This window comes from Onychostoma macrolepis, chromosome 02, assembly GCF_012432095.1.
Source record: "Onychostoma macrolepis isolate SWU-2019 chromosome 02, ASM1243209v1, whole genome shotgun sequence".
Lineage (NCBI taxonomy): Eukaryota > Metazoa > Chordata > Actinopteri > Cypriniformes > Cyprinidae > Onychostoma > Onychostoma macrolepis.
Window position 1 is genome coordinate 12957108 of NC_081156.1, and position 14881 is coordinate 12971988.

Here is a 14881-nt window from a genome sequence, read left to right on the forward strand (position 1 = left end):
AATTTACAGCGTGATTCAAGGGTGTTTAAATCTATTTAATTTTAATATTTGGACACAAGCAAACTCAGAGCGACTTTTATTTTGAAATTGCGATGTACAAAAAAAATCGCATATTGATAAATATGTTGATGTATTCTCCTGTGTTGGCATAGGTTTATAAATGATTTTCGTTATGAATCTAGTGAGATAACGATTACTGTTTTCCCAGATGAACCTTAAGCAACCCAAACTCACATTATATGCAGAGGAAGAGTTTGTGGACCGAGCTGCTGAGATGCAGACTTTCATTACTAAACAGTGCTTGTGTGCATATTTCTCTCCTGATTCAGACAAGACAACCTTGTCACTGGAGAAAGCAGTATTATGGATAGAGGACTCGTTTTTTTTAGCCGGAAACAATGGTTTGAAGTTACTAGTGTCTTAATGATAGATTTATTACAAACATGTAGCTTTCCACGTCACAATTCACAAAATTATTGTGATTTTTTTTATAAGCTGTTAATTCTCTCATTCTGACGGCACCCATTCACCATAGATGATCCATTGGTGAGCAGGTGTCATAATAGTAAATTTCTCCATATCTGTTCTGGTGAAGAATAATAGTCGCATCTTGGATAGCCTGACGAGTTCATTTTCAGCAAATTTTAATTTCTTAACTATTCTGCTTGGAGTCAAGGAAAGATGACTCCTTCAGAATAAAAGCAACATTTAAATGGAGAAATGGAGCTTGTCATTGTCACCTGATCTGAGTCCAACGTGACCCGCAAGCCCAGTTTGGCCATGCCGTCCTCTTTGAGAAGTTTGAGGTGAGGGCACAGGGCCATGCAGAAAGCCCTTGCCACATTCTCAGCGAGTCGGCTGTGGTCCGCAGGATCGCTTAGGCCATTGGTCTGGTCCTCGCTCCGCAGGAAGAACACCTAAGAAACAACACAACATTTAATATATTGAGTAAAAAGTACAATTGTATCATTTGAGACAATAAAGAAGTGCTTTTGTTCATTTTATATTAGTCCAAAACTACATTGGATCCCACTGAATTTCATTGTATTGACAAAAAAAAAAAAGTCCTACAGATTTAAATGTCATTACAATAGAGTTCATAAGGTTAAATGAAGATGAATAATGAATCAATGTTAAATACCTCTGTCCAACGGATGACTTTCCCATTGGCTTTATACTCCGAGCCATGGAAGATCTTAACGCTGGTGACTGACTCCATAGATTTTCCATCAATGGGGCTGATCACACTGAAAATAGGAAAAGTGCACGAATGATGAAAAGAATGATGTTTGTTATGACAGATCAACAGCTAGATGTCTGCACAAGGTTCAAAAATCACATTATTTCCCACATACCGTACATTATTGTTGCTCCTCTCTGCCCCGCCTTTCTGAAACGCATCGATTTTTACAAAGCTCATTGTTCTAAGAAGTGCGGTGTGCTCTGATTGGCCAGCTATCCAGTGCTTTGTTATTGGCCGAATACCTCAAGCATGTGATGGAAATTTAACGCCTCTTACCATATTTGGAATATCAGCTTCCATGGCGACAACACTACAGCGAGAATAAAAGTTACGCCTTCTTTCTTTGCGTACACATTTCGTCAGTGTTATGCAAATCTTCCCACACAGTGATGTAGGCGAGTCTTAACTTTTAGAAAGAATATCTCTTTGGGTTTGAGACTTTAATCTTTGTGACTTTATGGATCTAATAAATGCACAAACAGCTTGTTTGCGCAAACACTTCAAAGAGATATATATATTTATTTATTTATACCGTATTGTCCCGAATATAAGACGACCCTGATTATAAGACGACCCACCTTTTTCCAGATGTACCTTTTGGAAAAAGGCTTTTTGAAAACCAAATCTTTTTTCTCCCTCTCTGTAAAACATTTTTTCTTAAATTATTTTCAAACTGCATATTTTTCCTATTTTAATTCTTGTTTTGAAAGTATGGTAAATACTGGTAAAATGTACCAAAAATGACATTGAAAACATACACTTTTTGATATACCATTGAAATAACAGGTAGCCCATATGAATTATATAACATTTAAGCTATCCATCTCAATTTTCAATTTTATTAACAGTAGAAGTGAAATCTTATTGTAGTCTTCAAATCTGGGTACTGTCTTATGTTTTAAAATTACTTACAGAGGAAGTTTGTTCCCATCAGGCTAACATGACAGTCACGACATATTACATATTTCATGGCACACTCGTTTTATGCGTTTTTGGCGCCACCTATTGTTGAGGGTGTATTACTGACATGTCAAAGTCTAGACCCCGAATATAAGTGACCGTGTTTTTTCAGATGTATTTCCAAGAAAAAAACATCGTCTTGTATTCAGGTCAATACGGTATTTGATTAAGACCTCAGCAGCACACTATTAAACCAGCCTGGATAATTTTGAGATGCGAATGCTCTTAAATTACATTTTAGGCAACGGTTTCAGTGAACTTGTCATGCAAAAGTCTCAGTTTTAGCAGTCTACTTACCCCTTGTTGACATTGTGGTCATCATCAACCCACTGGATATGGACGTGCTCCTGGTTCTCCTCCTGATCAGCTTTCCCACAGGCAATACTGAAATCTTTCATCTCTCTCAGGGCTTGCCGTATGGCCTCCATCGTTTCAGCTGTAATCTGCACCATGACCCCATCTGAGGCATAAGCATTCAGCATTACTACTATACATACGCAGATCTGCAGCATATTTTACAGTTGTAAGAAGAAAGCACTTTAAATTAGAATGACTTGGTAAAAAAAGTACAATTCTGCCCGACTGTGACTTTGGTCAAAAACATTAATGGAGAGATTATGTCCAGTTTAGTCATTGTTCCAGAGGGATCAGATGTCCTACATATAGAGAAAGAGGCTGCAAATGTCTTCTGCTGTACCTTCCACAATGCTGGTCTTAGCCAAGTAGCCAGATGAAGACTTTAAAGCCCCACTGAACACAAAGAAGGAGGCTCCAGTCACTAAAAGAGGGATAAAGGAAATAATACATCAAAAACTTACTTTCCTCATGCAAAATTACTCATTCACTTTTGGATAAGTAGCAATTACCACCCTGAATAGCATTCTGCAGAAACATCTTTAGAGTGCAATAGAATAAAACGGAGGACTGGAAAATGAATTTTGTCTTTGAAGGGATAGTTTATCCAAAAATCACACAAACACACACACACACACACACACAGACGTATATAAATATAAATATAATGTATGTATACACACACATATATACACATAGTCATGGCCAAAAATATCGGCACCCTTGGTAAATATGATCAAAGAAGGCTGTGAAAATTAATTTGCATTGTTAATCCTTTTAATATTTTATTAAAAAAATTCACAAAAATCTAACCTTTCATTGGATAATAAGAATTTAAAATGGGGGGAAATATCATTATGAAATAAAAGTTTCTCTCTAATATACATTGGCCACAATTAACGGCATCCTTTTATTCAATACTTTTTGAAACTTCCATTTGCCAGTTTAACAGCTCTAAATGTTCTCCTATAATGCCTGATGAGGTTAGAGAACACCTGACAAGAGATCAGAGACCATTCCTTCATCCAGAATCACTCCAGACCCTTTAGATTCCCAGCTCCATGTTGGTGCTTCTTCTCTTCAGTTCACCACTCATTTTCTATAGGGTTCAGGTCAGTGGACTGGAATGGCCATAGCAGAAGCTTGGTTTTATGCTCAGTGACCCATTTTTGTGTTGTTTTTGAGGTTTGTGTTTGGATTATTGTATGGTTGGAAGATCCAAACATGGCCCGTTATAAGATTTCTAACAGAGTCAGTCATTTATTGATTTTTTTATCTGTTGATATTTGATAGAATCCATGATGCCATGTGTCTAAACAAGATGCCCAGGACCTCCAGCAGAAATATAGCAGTATATTTCATTGTACACATGGGGTACTTTTTATCCCTGTGTTCACCAAACCCATCTTGAGTGTTTGCTGCTAAAAAGCTCATGTTTTAGTTTCATCTGACCATAGAAGCCAGTCCCATTTGAAGTTCCAGTCGTGTCTGATAACTGAATATGCTGGAGTTTGTTTTTGGATGAGCGAGGACAATTTTTCTTGAAACCCTCCCAAACAACATGTGGTGATGTAGGTGCTGTTTGACAATTTTTTTTTTTTAAAGGTTTTCTGACCCCGAGACTCAACTATTTTCTGCAGTTCTCCAGCTGTGATCCTTGTAGTCTTTAGCCACTCAAACTCTCCTTCTCACCGTGCATTAGGACGATATAGACACACGTCCTCTTCCAGGCAGTTTCCTAACATTTTATGTTGATTGGAAATTCTTAATTATTGCCCTGATGCTGGAGATGGGAATTTTCACTGCTCTGTCTCTTTTCTTAAAGCCACTTCACTAATTTGTGAAGCTCAATTATCTTTTGCTGCACATCAGAAATATATTCTTTGGTTTTTCTCATTGTTATGGATGATTAAGGGAATGCGGGCTTTGTTTTCCCTCCTATTTAAATTTCTGTGAAACAGGAAGCCATGGCTGGATAATTTCATGTTCATAATCACCCTGGAGTGCTCAAAATTGTGAATATGAATGGGAATATACTTCAGAGATATTTTACTCATAAGAATTTCTAGGGGTGCCAATAATTGTGTCCAACGTGTATTTGAGAAAAACATTTCTTTCATAATGATATTTCCCCCCATTTTAAATTCCTATTATCCAATAAAAGGTTAGATTTTTGTGAATTGTTTTAATAAAAGATCAAAAGGATTAACAATGCAGATTAATTTTCACAGCCGCCTTTGATTATATTTACCAAGGGTGCCCAATATTTTTGGCCATGACTGTATATCTACCATAGTTTTTTTTTTTTTTCCTTTTCATTTTTGTGTGAACTATCGACATAGTCAACATATTGTGATTAATTTGATATTTAAATCAACTGACATCTCTAATTTTCATATATTATCATTCAAAAGTTTGGGGGCTGGTCATTTTTTTTTTTTTATGTTTTTGAAAGAAGTCTCTTATGCTAACCATTTATTTGATCACAGACAGTAAAACAGTATGATTGTTAAATATTCTCACAATTTACACATAACTGTTGTCTATTTTAATATATTTTAAAACTGTAATTTATTCCTGTGATGCTAAAGCTAAATTTTCATCAGCCATTACTCCAGTCTTCAGTGTCACATGATTTCCTTTAGAAATCATTCCAAGATGTCTGAACAACAGTGTACAGATCTTTGGGTGTGGCTTTAAGGTTTCATTTGCAAATGCAAGTATCGGTGGCGCACCTTTGCGAGGCTGGTGATGAATACTGATGGCCTGTGTCTGATAGTTTCCATCGTCATTCTGAACACATACAAGATGGGAATCCGCCCGTTCGTTGAAGCACGCTCCCATTGCCAGCACATGCTCGTTGGACTTATTCATTGCCTTCATGAGCTGAGAAAGAAGAAAGCCGAAAAAAAAATGCTTGTCATGACTTTCCAAAGTTATGCATAATCCTAACACTTAATTATGTTTTTGAGGGTTTGTAAGTCCTAGATGAGTGAATGACAGCTTCTAAAGACAGCAGAGTAAGACACAAGGCACTCAAGGCTTTAAATAATCCCTTCTATGTCAAAGGTCTGCCACTACAAGTTCTGCTCCGTCAAACGCTTTTTAAACACTAGCTAAATACTAAAAGTCTTCAACAACTTGAGAAAAGAACACAAGCTGTTGTCAATGCTTCACTTGTTCCATGGGACATATGGCATCAATCTGCTATGCTCGCTGTTCCATATAGATCTCAAATACACTTCACATGCATTCTATTTTAAATGTGTGGCCACTAATGCTACAGAAATTCAAATAGTTTCTCTGTGGCATGTGCTAATTTTATTCACCTCATTGTAACGGTTGCTCGGTATCTTGATGCACGTCTTCCTCACTTCCATGTCCACCACCAGCCCCTTCACCACCGGCAATGTGTACTGGTAGTTACGGAAATCCTGTAGACATGTGAGAAAAGTCAGATGCCCATAAATCACTTGGCATGGGTTAAGGTATGTACTAAATGCAGAAGAAGTGAAATTAGAACACTCACTGCCAGTAAGTTCATAATGGTATGACCAGTCTCTCCAAAGAGGGGTTTTCTGAAGCGAACGCTAAAAAGTGGGCAGGGGTAGACTGCAACACAAGTGCAAAAGAACACGCTAAGCCACCAAAACAAGTCATGCTAATTCAAATCAGTAGCTCACAATAAGCTCCTTCACACTCCACATAACTGAAAGGCCCCATTATATAATATTGCAATTACTGTAATGTAAAAATCAGGAGCATGTGTGCCTAATCAGTTCTCATGCACCCAGATAAACACGAGACTAGAATGTACATGGTGCTTCTTCGTGTAAGCGAGTGCACTTGCATGTCATGGCAGAGAATTCATGAGTTGAGAAGCTCAGCGGGAAATACAATGTTAATATATTCCATCTCCACAGGAGGCCATGCTTACGAATTAGTGCAGAGAAATTCTCTGTGTAAGAAGAACAACATTTTCTGCATTGTTGTTTCTTAAATAGCTCTTCTACAGGCATCAAAAAGAGGCCTTGCATTCTCTACATTCTGTAAATGCACACCTTTCCGTGTGAAGAGGTCAAATGTAACAACCAAGAAATCTTCCAATGTTCGACACAGCTAAACCATTACAAAGGCCTCAAAATCAACATAAAACCACAAACTCACATCGGTATTCCGCCCCTAGGCGGAGCATAAGACGGATGGGAAAGACCTTGGCCCAGGGGGTCTCCCACTTCTGCACCAGGATGCCAAAGAGGTAGGGTGGGTTAGGCAACGGCAGGTCCTGCAGGGTCTGGAAGGTGGGGCTGATGTAAAGGAAGCCGCCATGCTCCTTGCTGCCCAGGAAGCTCTGAGTGAAGAAGGAGTGGCCCAGGTGACTTAACACATTTCCTGCACAGAAGAAAGTGTGGGATTAGATCGATCTCTACCACTGTGTTTAAGTTCATGCTTAAGTTATTTCAAATTAGATAAAAAATAAAATACATTTGCAACTATTTAAATGGCTAAGCAACTTTGCTGACATATAAGTGCCATAAATAATAATAATAATGTTGTTGTTATTAATAATACATCGCATATGTTCTGAACTGTTGTAGTCTAATGGGTATTTAGTTATTATTGCATCAAAAAGCAGCAATGAAATAGGATTAAAAATCTACTTGTATATCACTTACAAGACAAATCATCTGTATCAATATAAAACAATCTCAAATAATATCTACAATAAAAAAACATCCAAGATGACAGACTTAAATGTTAATTATGTCTATATTTGATTCACAAGTAGAGTGGTTGTATCCAATTACAAAGGAGCTATTTAAATTTTTCTTTTGCATTTTTATGGTTATTAGTGTATTTATTTGTTAGCTTTGCAACATTTCGCTAGATTATTTAGAGTCTAGTACTACCATTTAGTGAAGCGTTGCTGCTTTTATAGAATGTAAAGATCTGTGAAATAACATGTGGAATTTCTTGAGGGCAAAAAAAGGTCAACTCTGCAAATTCAAGTGACTAACTTGCTCAAAATCTCAAAATCCCCATTTGCATGGATTCCTACTGAACCAGAGCTAAATGTGACTGCTGAAGTCCAAATTAATTTAGGATGTTGACTGTTGACAGAGCTTTAGATTGTAATACTAAAATGGCTACAGCTCATGTTTCAATCCATTAGAAAAAAATTAATGAGAGTTCCCCAGCATTAGCAGCTATGTACCCTGATGACCATTTAACCTGGCCAGACAAATAACATTCTTTTACTCAACACATCTGAATTGGCGTCCACAATTTTGGCACACATCCTACATTAGGTTCACAGGGAATGCAGTCAGAGTAAGAAGACATGGGAACTGTTCTGTAGCTGAACCCACTGACCTGAAATAGGACTGGGTGACAAGAGAAGGATTGTGTCTGGAAAACAATTTCTGCTGAAGTGGATCCTCAATGCCACTGGGGCCAGCAGCCTCATTTTACCTTTAAGAACCTCTTGGCAGAACGGTCTAATTTTATCTATGTAGGCCTTGCTCTCATTTTGTCTAGATCAGTTTACCAGAACGGCCCCCTGGTGGAGGCGTATCAGTTTACCTGTGAGAGCCTCCCGGTACAGCTGGACGAAGTGGCAGAAGACGTCCTTGGGAATGGTTTTCTCGTCAGGGAGGCACTGTAGAAGCACTACAACCTCTGCCTGGCCCACGCCATGCATACCCTTTGTTGTCATATACCAGCACTTCCTATTTACATCTTCACACAAAGATGACACAAAAGACTGTTATGACTCATGGGAATTGTAGGACATTCCTTGGCATAGTGAAGGATATCCTCACGTTGCTAATTTTCTGCAATTCCACAAAAGAATGACAACAGCCAGGACTACAGCTACCAGTTATGTTCAACTAAATGCTGCAATATGTGCATTACATTCAATTAATTGCTATAATTTAGAAACTAATAAATTGGGTGTTTCTTTAACTTGGGGCATATTTACATAAATATGCACTGTGTGTAAATGGCTTATATACACTACCGTTCCAAATTTGGGGTCAGTAAGTTCTTTTTTTTTTAGCAAAATTAATACTTGAATTAAATCGATCAACAGTGTCAGTAAAAACATTCATAATGTTTCAAAAGATTTCTATTTCAATTAAATGCTGTTCTTTTTCCTGAAGTGTTTTCAACATTGATAATAATAAGAAATATTTCTTTCTTCTTCAGCAATTAGAATGATTTCTGAAAGATCATGTGACACTGAGGACTGAAGTAATGGCTCTGCTGAAAAATTCAGCTTTATTAATAAATTACGTTGTAATAGATTACATTTTAAAATGTATTAACATAGAAAAAAAGTTTCAATTGTAATAATATTGTAAAATAATACTGCTATTTAAAATAACTATTTCTACTGTATTTTTGGTCAAAAATAAATGCAGTCAGTGAGACTTTTCTGTCCTAAATCTGTAGCACTATTTCTACCATATTAAAATACTTTGACCTAGTAAAGTTATGTTTGTTTGTTTTAAAGGAGAGAGCAGTTTCAGTGAAAAACATGCTAGAGATGAAATGTGTGTGTGTATAGAAAAAATAAGTTACATTTGTAGCTTAAAATGTCAAATTATGCAAAAACTGAAAAATAATTACAAATATTTATAGCCATCTGTTATTAACCTTTGCAAAATGTAGCTGTTTGGCATTTTATTCCAAAAACTATGAAAAAAGTGAAGATTCATTGTTATAGGACAAATTAAATTAAAAAGTAAGAATTTGAAAATTGTGTTTTAAGATCATTTATTTGTCTTTATAAGCTCTAACTAAAGAGCCAAACATGCCCACAGTTAAAGAAACACCCATGAACAAATATTTCACAAAGTCACGCCATTGGCACATTAAACCCTAGAGAACATCTTAGCAAGGAGTGGCTTACTCACAATTGACCAGTTTGACCATGGCCAGCAGGTTGGCGTTGAGGACAAACACCAGAGGATCAGGGCCATCCTCCTCAAGCTGCTGCATCAGCACAATCTCAGAAGGTCTTTCCTCCACAGCATAGTCTGCGGACAAGACACACAATATCAATATTGTAACTATCGACAAATTGATCCATGAATCTATTCTGTTTCCTCTCATGGTGCAACCCAGATGAGGAACCAACCCAATGAAAGTCCTCCCCTTAGCATGAGTGGTGAAGACATAAGCAGAAACACAGATCCATGCACACAGACATGCACAATCAATCGCCAATACTCATATTTAAAGGAGTGGAGGCAGCTGAATGGTGAGGATGGGCAAGCACCTGTGATGTGGCCTCCCGTACCTCCTTTGACGCCCGTGGAGATGAGGATGGGAGGAAGTCCGTCCTCTGGGATCAGACTGAGAGAGCTACCCACAGGGCTGGCGGTCGTGGCTCCAGTGGCACGGGCCACCTATGACAGGGGAGGAGACAGAAATGCATACCACAACATAACACGGCCATCTCAGGATAACAATCACGTTCAGAAACAAGCTTATGCCTGTAAAACTCCATATTACAGATGATTCAAAAACAGTTTACTGAGTTTGAATGTGATAAAGCAAATTGTCACCTCAGAAGCATTGGCTCCTGAGGATTTGTTTGAGTACTGGGATGCTGCCACAGGCTGTGTGGGGTTGGGGTTTGCCGCCGGCCCTTTAGAAGAGTCTGTAGCTTCCCCATTGGGTAAAATGCCGTCAGCAAACCAAACCCTTCTTTGCTCTCGAGGAACAGAGCCTGGAAGTACACACACACACACAGTGAGGCTTATGAATAGCTAACTCTGGACTTTAAATGATAAACAGCATGAAAAGCAGTGTTCAAATTTAGAGTAGAGTTAAGGGATCTGTCGCATATAAGAACAAACCAAAAAAACGGTCAACCTGCTGCTCTGCAATCATGTACAGACAAAAAGAGATGCTGAGACATTTCTGAAAATATTTTATTTTATGTTGCACAGAAGAAATTCATACAGGTTTGAATCGACATGAGGGTGAGTAAATGACGACTGAATTTTAGGGAATGACAACAGTAGAAGTTAGCACATGATTAAGGCGAAGAGACTAAACATACCTATAATGAAGTTTAGTGGCTGGGGACTCACAAAGTGCCTTAACACAATTTGAACACTGCTGAAAAGTCGAAATCAGCAATTCACAAATTAGAAACGATTTTGGCAAAATCCTACAGACTTTACCTTCAGACCCTGGCTGTTTCAGGACACCAACAGGCACCATGACAGTTGGGGGTGGGGAGCTGAGTGCTCCTGATGCCTGGGCTTGCTGCAGAGGGGGAATAGTGGAGCAGTACTCAGCTGGGTTGTTGGGATTTGGCTCTGGTTGCAACCTCCTCCCATGTTCTCCCATGCTTGAGCTAATAAGAAAGATGTAGAGTTCAAAGTATCTGGTTATTCACATAGTAAAACTTATTTCAAAGGTTAACTGGTTAAGTTCTGTATAAAAAAAAGAAGTGATTCAATCTGGGAAATTCTGAGGTACAAAAACTCCCAGTATATAGAGGTAAATTTATAACTATTCTTATCAATTTCATATCACTCACCATTCATAAGTGCACGGTGGCAGGTAACACAAACCCTGGCTTCTTTCCTGTCCATGTACATCAGCCTGCTTTTCAGACTACAACAGGCAGCACAGAACACCTGGCCAAACACACACCACAAACAAAATGTGTTTTCTATGAAAGAAACAACACCAGACAAAACATTGGAAAGAAGCTACTTGAATCAGTCATAAACCAGTTCTCAGAACAGAAGAAGTGGTCTAGAACGATCACACTTCTGTCAGATTAAACTATTTTCCACCACAGCTACATTTCATTTTCACTCTGTTCTTTCCAGTTGTTCTTTCCAGCCCATATCAGTGAAAATGTCATCAACGATGCAGCAGTTTATCACCAAGGGAAATTAAGGCGTTATTCTAGCAGTCTTGCAGTTATTTTAAGTGCTACATCGACAACCATTTCTCCCTGAAGGATTTTGACAATTTCACAGGTTTGGAGCTGCCGGACAATTACCCATACTTTCTTGCAATTTTGCTCTCTCATTCTAAGTCAGCATCCCACTAGCTGATTCAAAGCAGCTTGATTTTGGTCAAGGATGTCACAGCTGACTGCTCTTTCCGCTCTTTGCCCTTTTCTGTCGATGGGTCTGTCACATTTACTTAAGAATGGAAGAGAGATGCAACAGATAAAGTAAATGAAGCATAATGCAAAATATTTACAGAGAAAATGAGAAAGCACAAACATATTGGTCTGCGGGTGATCGGACAAGCTTAAATTCTGCTTGAGCTTCCAACTTGCCAGAAGCCAATATCAAATTGATTTTTAATTTCTGAAGAAAAAGTAAGTGGTGCTTACCTATGCACTGCCAAAAGGCAAGGGTGTGGTGGCCTGTTGCCAGTGTGGTGGTTTTCAAGCATGTTGCTTAAGTAGTTTTGGTGGTTACTTAGCCAAGTCAAAAGAGCCAAATCTTATCTCAAGCCTGATTGCTTAGAAAAGTAACATCATACCTCAAAAATTTTTGCAAATTAAGAAATCATGTGCCTTGCCCCAAACGAGTTACAGCATGTTAGTTAAATACTTGGATAAGGGATTTGAATAAACTTGTCTTAATAAAACACCACAATAATGAACAATAGGCTTTACCTTGCCACAAGCCCGACAATGATGCCTTCTTTTAGTAAAGGTGAATTTGACCTCACACTTCATGCAAATGGGTGCTTGGGAGTCAGGAACCCAAACAGGAGCCACTTCCCCCAAAGAGTTGAAGGGTTTCTTCAATTGCTGTCCTGCCTGAAGGTCATTGTCTGGACTCTCAGAAGGGATGAGTAAGCCTGAAGGGCTATCTCCATGCTCTCCATTCATTCGAACAACCCCAGACTCAGTTGCTCCACAAGACGCCTCAAGGCCTCCTGCCCTACTCTGTGGCTCCAGGTTCTTGTTCTTGCCGGTGGAGCCAAATTCATTCTGGACTTGGCTCAAGAAAGGCTGGGGAATCTGCAGCTTCAGACTGACAGGTTGTTTCGGGCGGGCACCACCGTAGGGAACGCTGACAGGCTGCAGCCGGCTGTTGTTGAGTTTGCCCATTCTGCCAGATTCCAGTCCTCGAACTGAATCACAACACTCTTGTTTGCTTTCCTCCATTTCTTTTTCCTCCGTCACAGAGTCCTCCTTTGAAGGGACCGCTGACTGGCTTTGTGCATCTCCACAATGATCCACAATCAGACCATTGGACATGGACTTCTCCGCCCCTAATGATTCAGACACTCTGTGCATTCCCTTGTGGTCACTCTCTATCGTTTTCTCTTTCTCTTCCTGATTTGATTCCCAGGTGTCTTCCCCTGCACTTTCATTCTCAACCAGTCCACCATTTGGAAAGGCACCCTCATGATTCTCCCTCTCACAATCCAGTTCTCCGCCAACATTCACTGATTTGTGCAAAACTGCTTCCCCTATCTGGGGATTACTTCCTTCTGGAAATACCAGATTACAGTCCCTCATTCCGACCTCAAGGACAGGTGAACCACTGTCAGACTGGCTTGCCTCCATCGTAACACCATTATTCAAAACTGGTGGCCCATTCCCACATTCTTCCTCGAGAACAGTGAAATCTTGAAGACCACCACCACTTCCCTTGTCAGTACCATTCTGCTCCGTCTTAAACTCTTGGGGACCAGTGTCCTTAACACTTTGCTCATCCGTAACAGTTTCACATTTCTCATCTTTGTTGACCAGAAGAACGTCAGTCCGGTCGTTAAGATCAGGACTAGATGGATAACCGTTTTCCAGCACCACTCTGTTGGAGGACGGCAAGTCTGGCAACTGCCCATCAGTGCTCACCAGCTTGCCAATGTTAGGCTGGGGCAGAGGAGGACTATGAACATCTGCTGGCCGTTCTTCACTCCTGCCCTCAGGCTGCTGCTCCACCCCCAGTTTCCCATCTAACCTGGTGACCTCAGCTAAAGAGGGGCTGTCTGACGTCTGGGCATCTAGAAGCGGTTTGAAGCTGATAGGGCTGTCCCTTGGGCTGAGGTCAGAGTGGGTCAGTGCCGGATTCAGGGAAAGAAGGTGTGATGGCGGAGCGAGAATCTGGGTCCACTTGGCATCCGAGAGAGTCGGCGTGTCCGTTTCATCTGAAAGGATGAGGAGAGAGCTGATTAGCTTCCTTTTTGAGAAGATTGAAACAAACAGAAGATAAATTGAAAAATGAGGCCAGGCTAGATTGGAAAATGTTAAGGAAGTGGGCCAATCTGGTCATCGCCTTGGGATCCATCTGTCAAAATGACACATGAATGCTTTGGAATGTGGGTATGCATTCTCTTTCTCTTACATACATCCAAGCATACACACACACACTGCTCTCCCTGCTTATTCGCCTTTCTTCTGGGGCCGTTTAATGGTTTCGAGTCTCCTTTCACCCCCATTAATCTGTCAAGATTAGTGTCGAAGAGGGGATATACATTCGTTCCACCGTTCAGTGGCGACACTAAGAGGGTGGCTGTGTGTGAGGCAAGTCTGTGTGGCTTTTAATGTTCTTTGTGACATACAAGACAAAGCAATCAATACATTTCAAACAGTCAATTGTATATGGTTGTGCACCAGGAGCTGTTGTTCTGCTAAACCCAGAACTGTGAACAAAATAACACTAATTGCAATATCCTGCTATAACTCAAATGCACATGCAACCTTAACCTTGTAAATTACATGTGCTTGACTACGTGACACCAATTAAACAGTGTTCAGGAAAATCAGGGAGAGGCAGCAGTCCTGAGGGGAAATGCTAATTCAATTGACCCCATTTACACTACAGACTGCTGCCACCAGCACAGCTACCTGCTTGTGCTAGCCATGCTGTGTGCAGTTCAACCCAAGCGGCAACGTCAAACATTTGTTCTACTTCTGTCGGCACCTGTGTTACTCCGTGTTCAGTTCATTATGCTCTAATTCACCTGACTATGTGGGTTATCTGAAGATATGTAAATGTGCTGAGACAGAGTATCTTTTGTTCTGTCTAACATTACAGAAGTATGCCCTCAGAACACCTCAGACTGTAAGAGCTTTATTCTTTTTTTTTATTATTCTAAGCATTCTCTTACCTTCGTTCTGTTCAAACTCGTCCAGCACCTTGTCCAAGTTAAAGGCCTCAGCCTGAAAGTAATTCTCCATGGGTCAAGAAACTCCACCCTGCCAAGTTCCGTGTGAACCTGAAAGGGAAGTTGCCTTTTTCATGAGCACATAAATACAATATTTTCCACATGCACCAGTAATACAGAGCGCTAACAAGGTAAAACAACTACAATCAAAGC

The 14881-nt window shown here is 39.8% G+C and overlaps 1 protein-coding gene across 1 annotated transcript in view; it reads right to left on the minus strand.

Moving 5' to 3' along the window:
- Window positions 1-14881, minus strand: part of zfyve9a (zinc finger, FYVE domain containing 9a) — a 40923-nt gene that overhangs the window by 6190 nt on the left and 19852 nt on the right. Inside the window, 17 exon segments of the mRNA XM_058797440.1 lie at window positions 741-917; window positions 1142-1247; window positions 2501-2663; window positions 2901-2981; window positions 5293-5443; window positions 5887-5991; window positions 6087-6169; window positions 6725-6949; window positions 8141-8296; window positions 9478-9600; window positions 9864-9972; window positions 10132-10295; window positions 10756-10893; window positions 10896-10931; window positions 11118-11217; window positions 12222-13708; window positions 14672-14779. Coding sequence (XP_058653423.1) covers window positions 741-917; window positions 1142-1247; window positions 2501-2663; window positions 2901-2981; window positions 5293-5443; window positions 5887-5991; window positions 6087-6169; window positions 6725-6949; window positions 8141-8296; window positions 9478-9600; window positions 9864-9972; window positions 10132-10295; window positions 10756-10893; window positions 10896-10931; window positions 11118-11217; window positions 12222-13708; window positions 14672-14741 — 3474 coding nt within the window. The 5' untranslated portion in view covers window positions 14742-14779.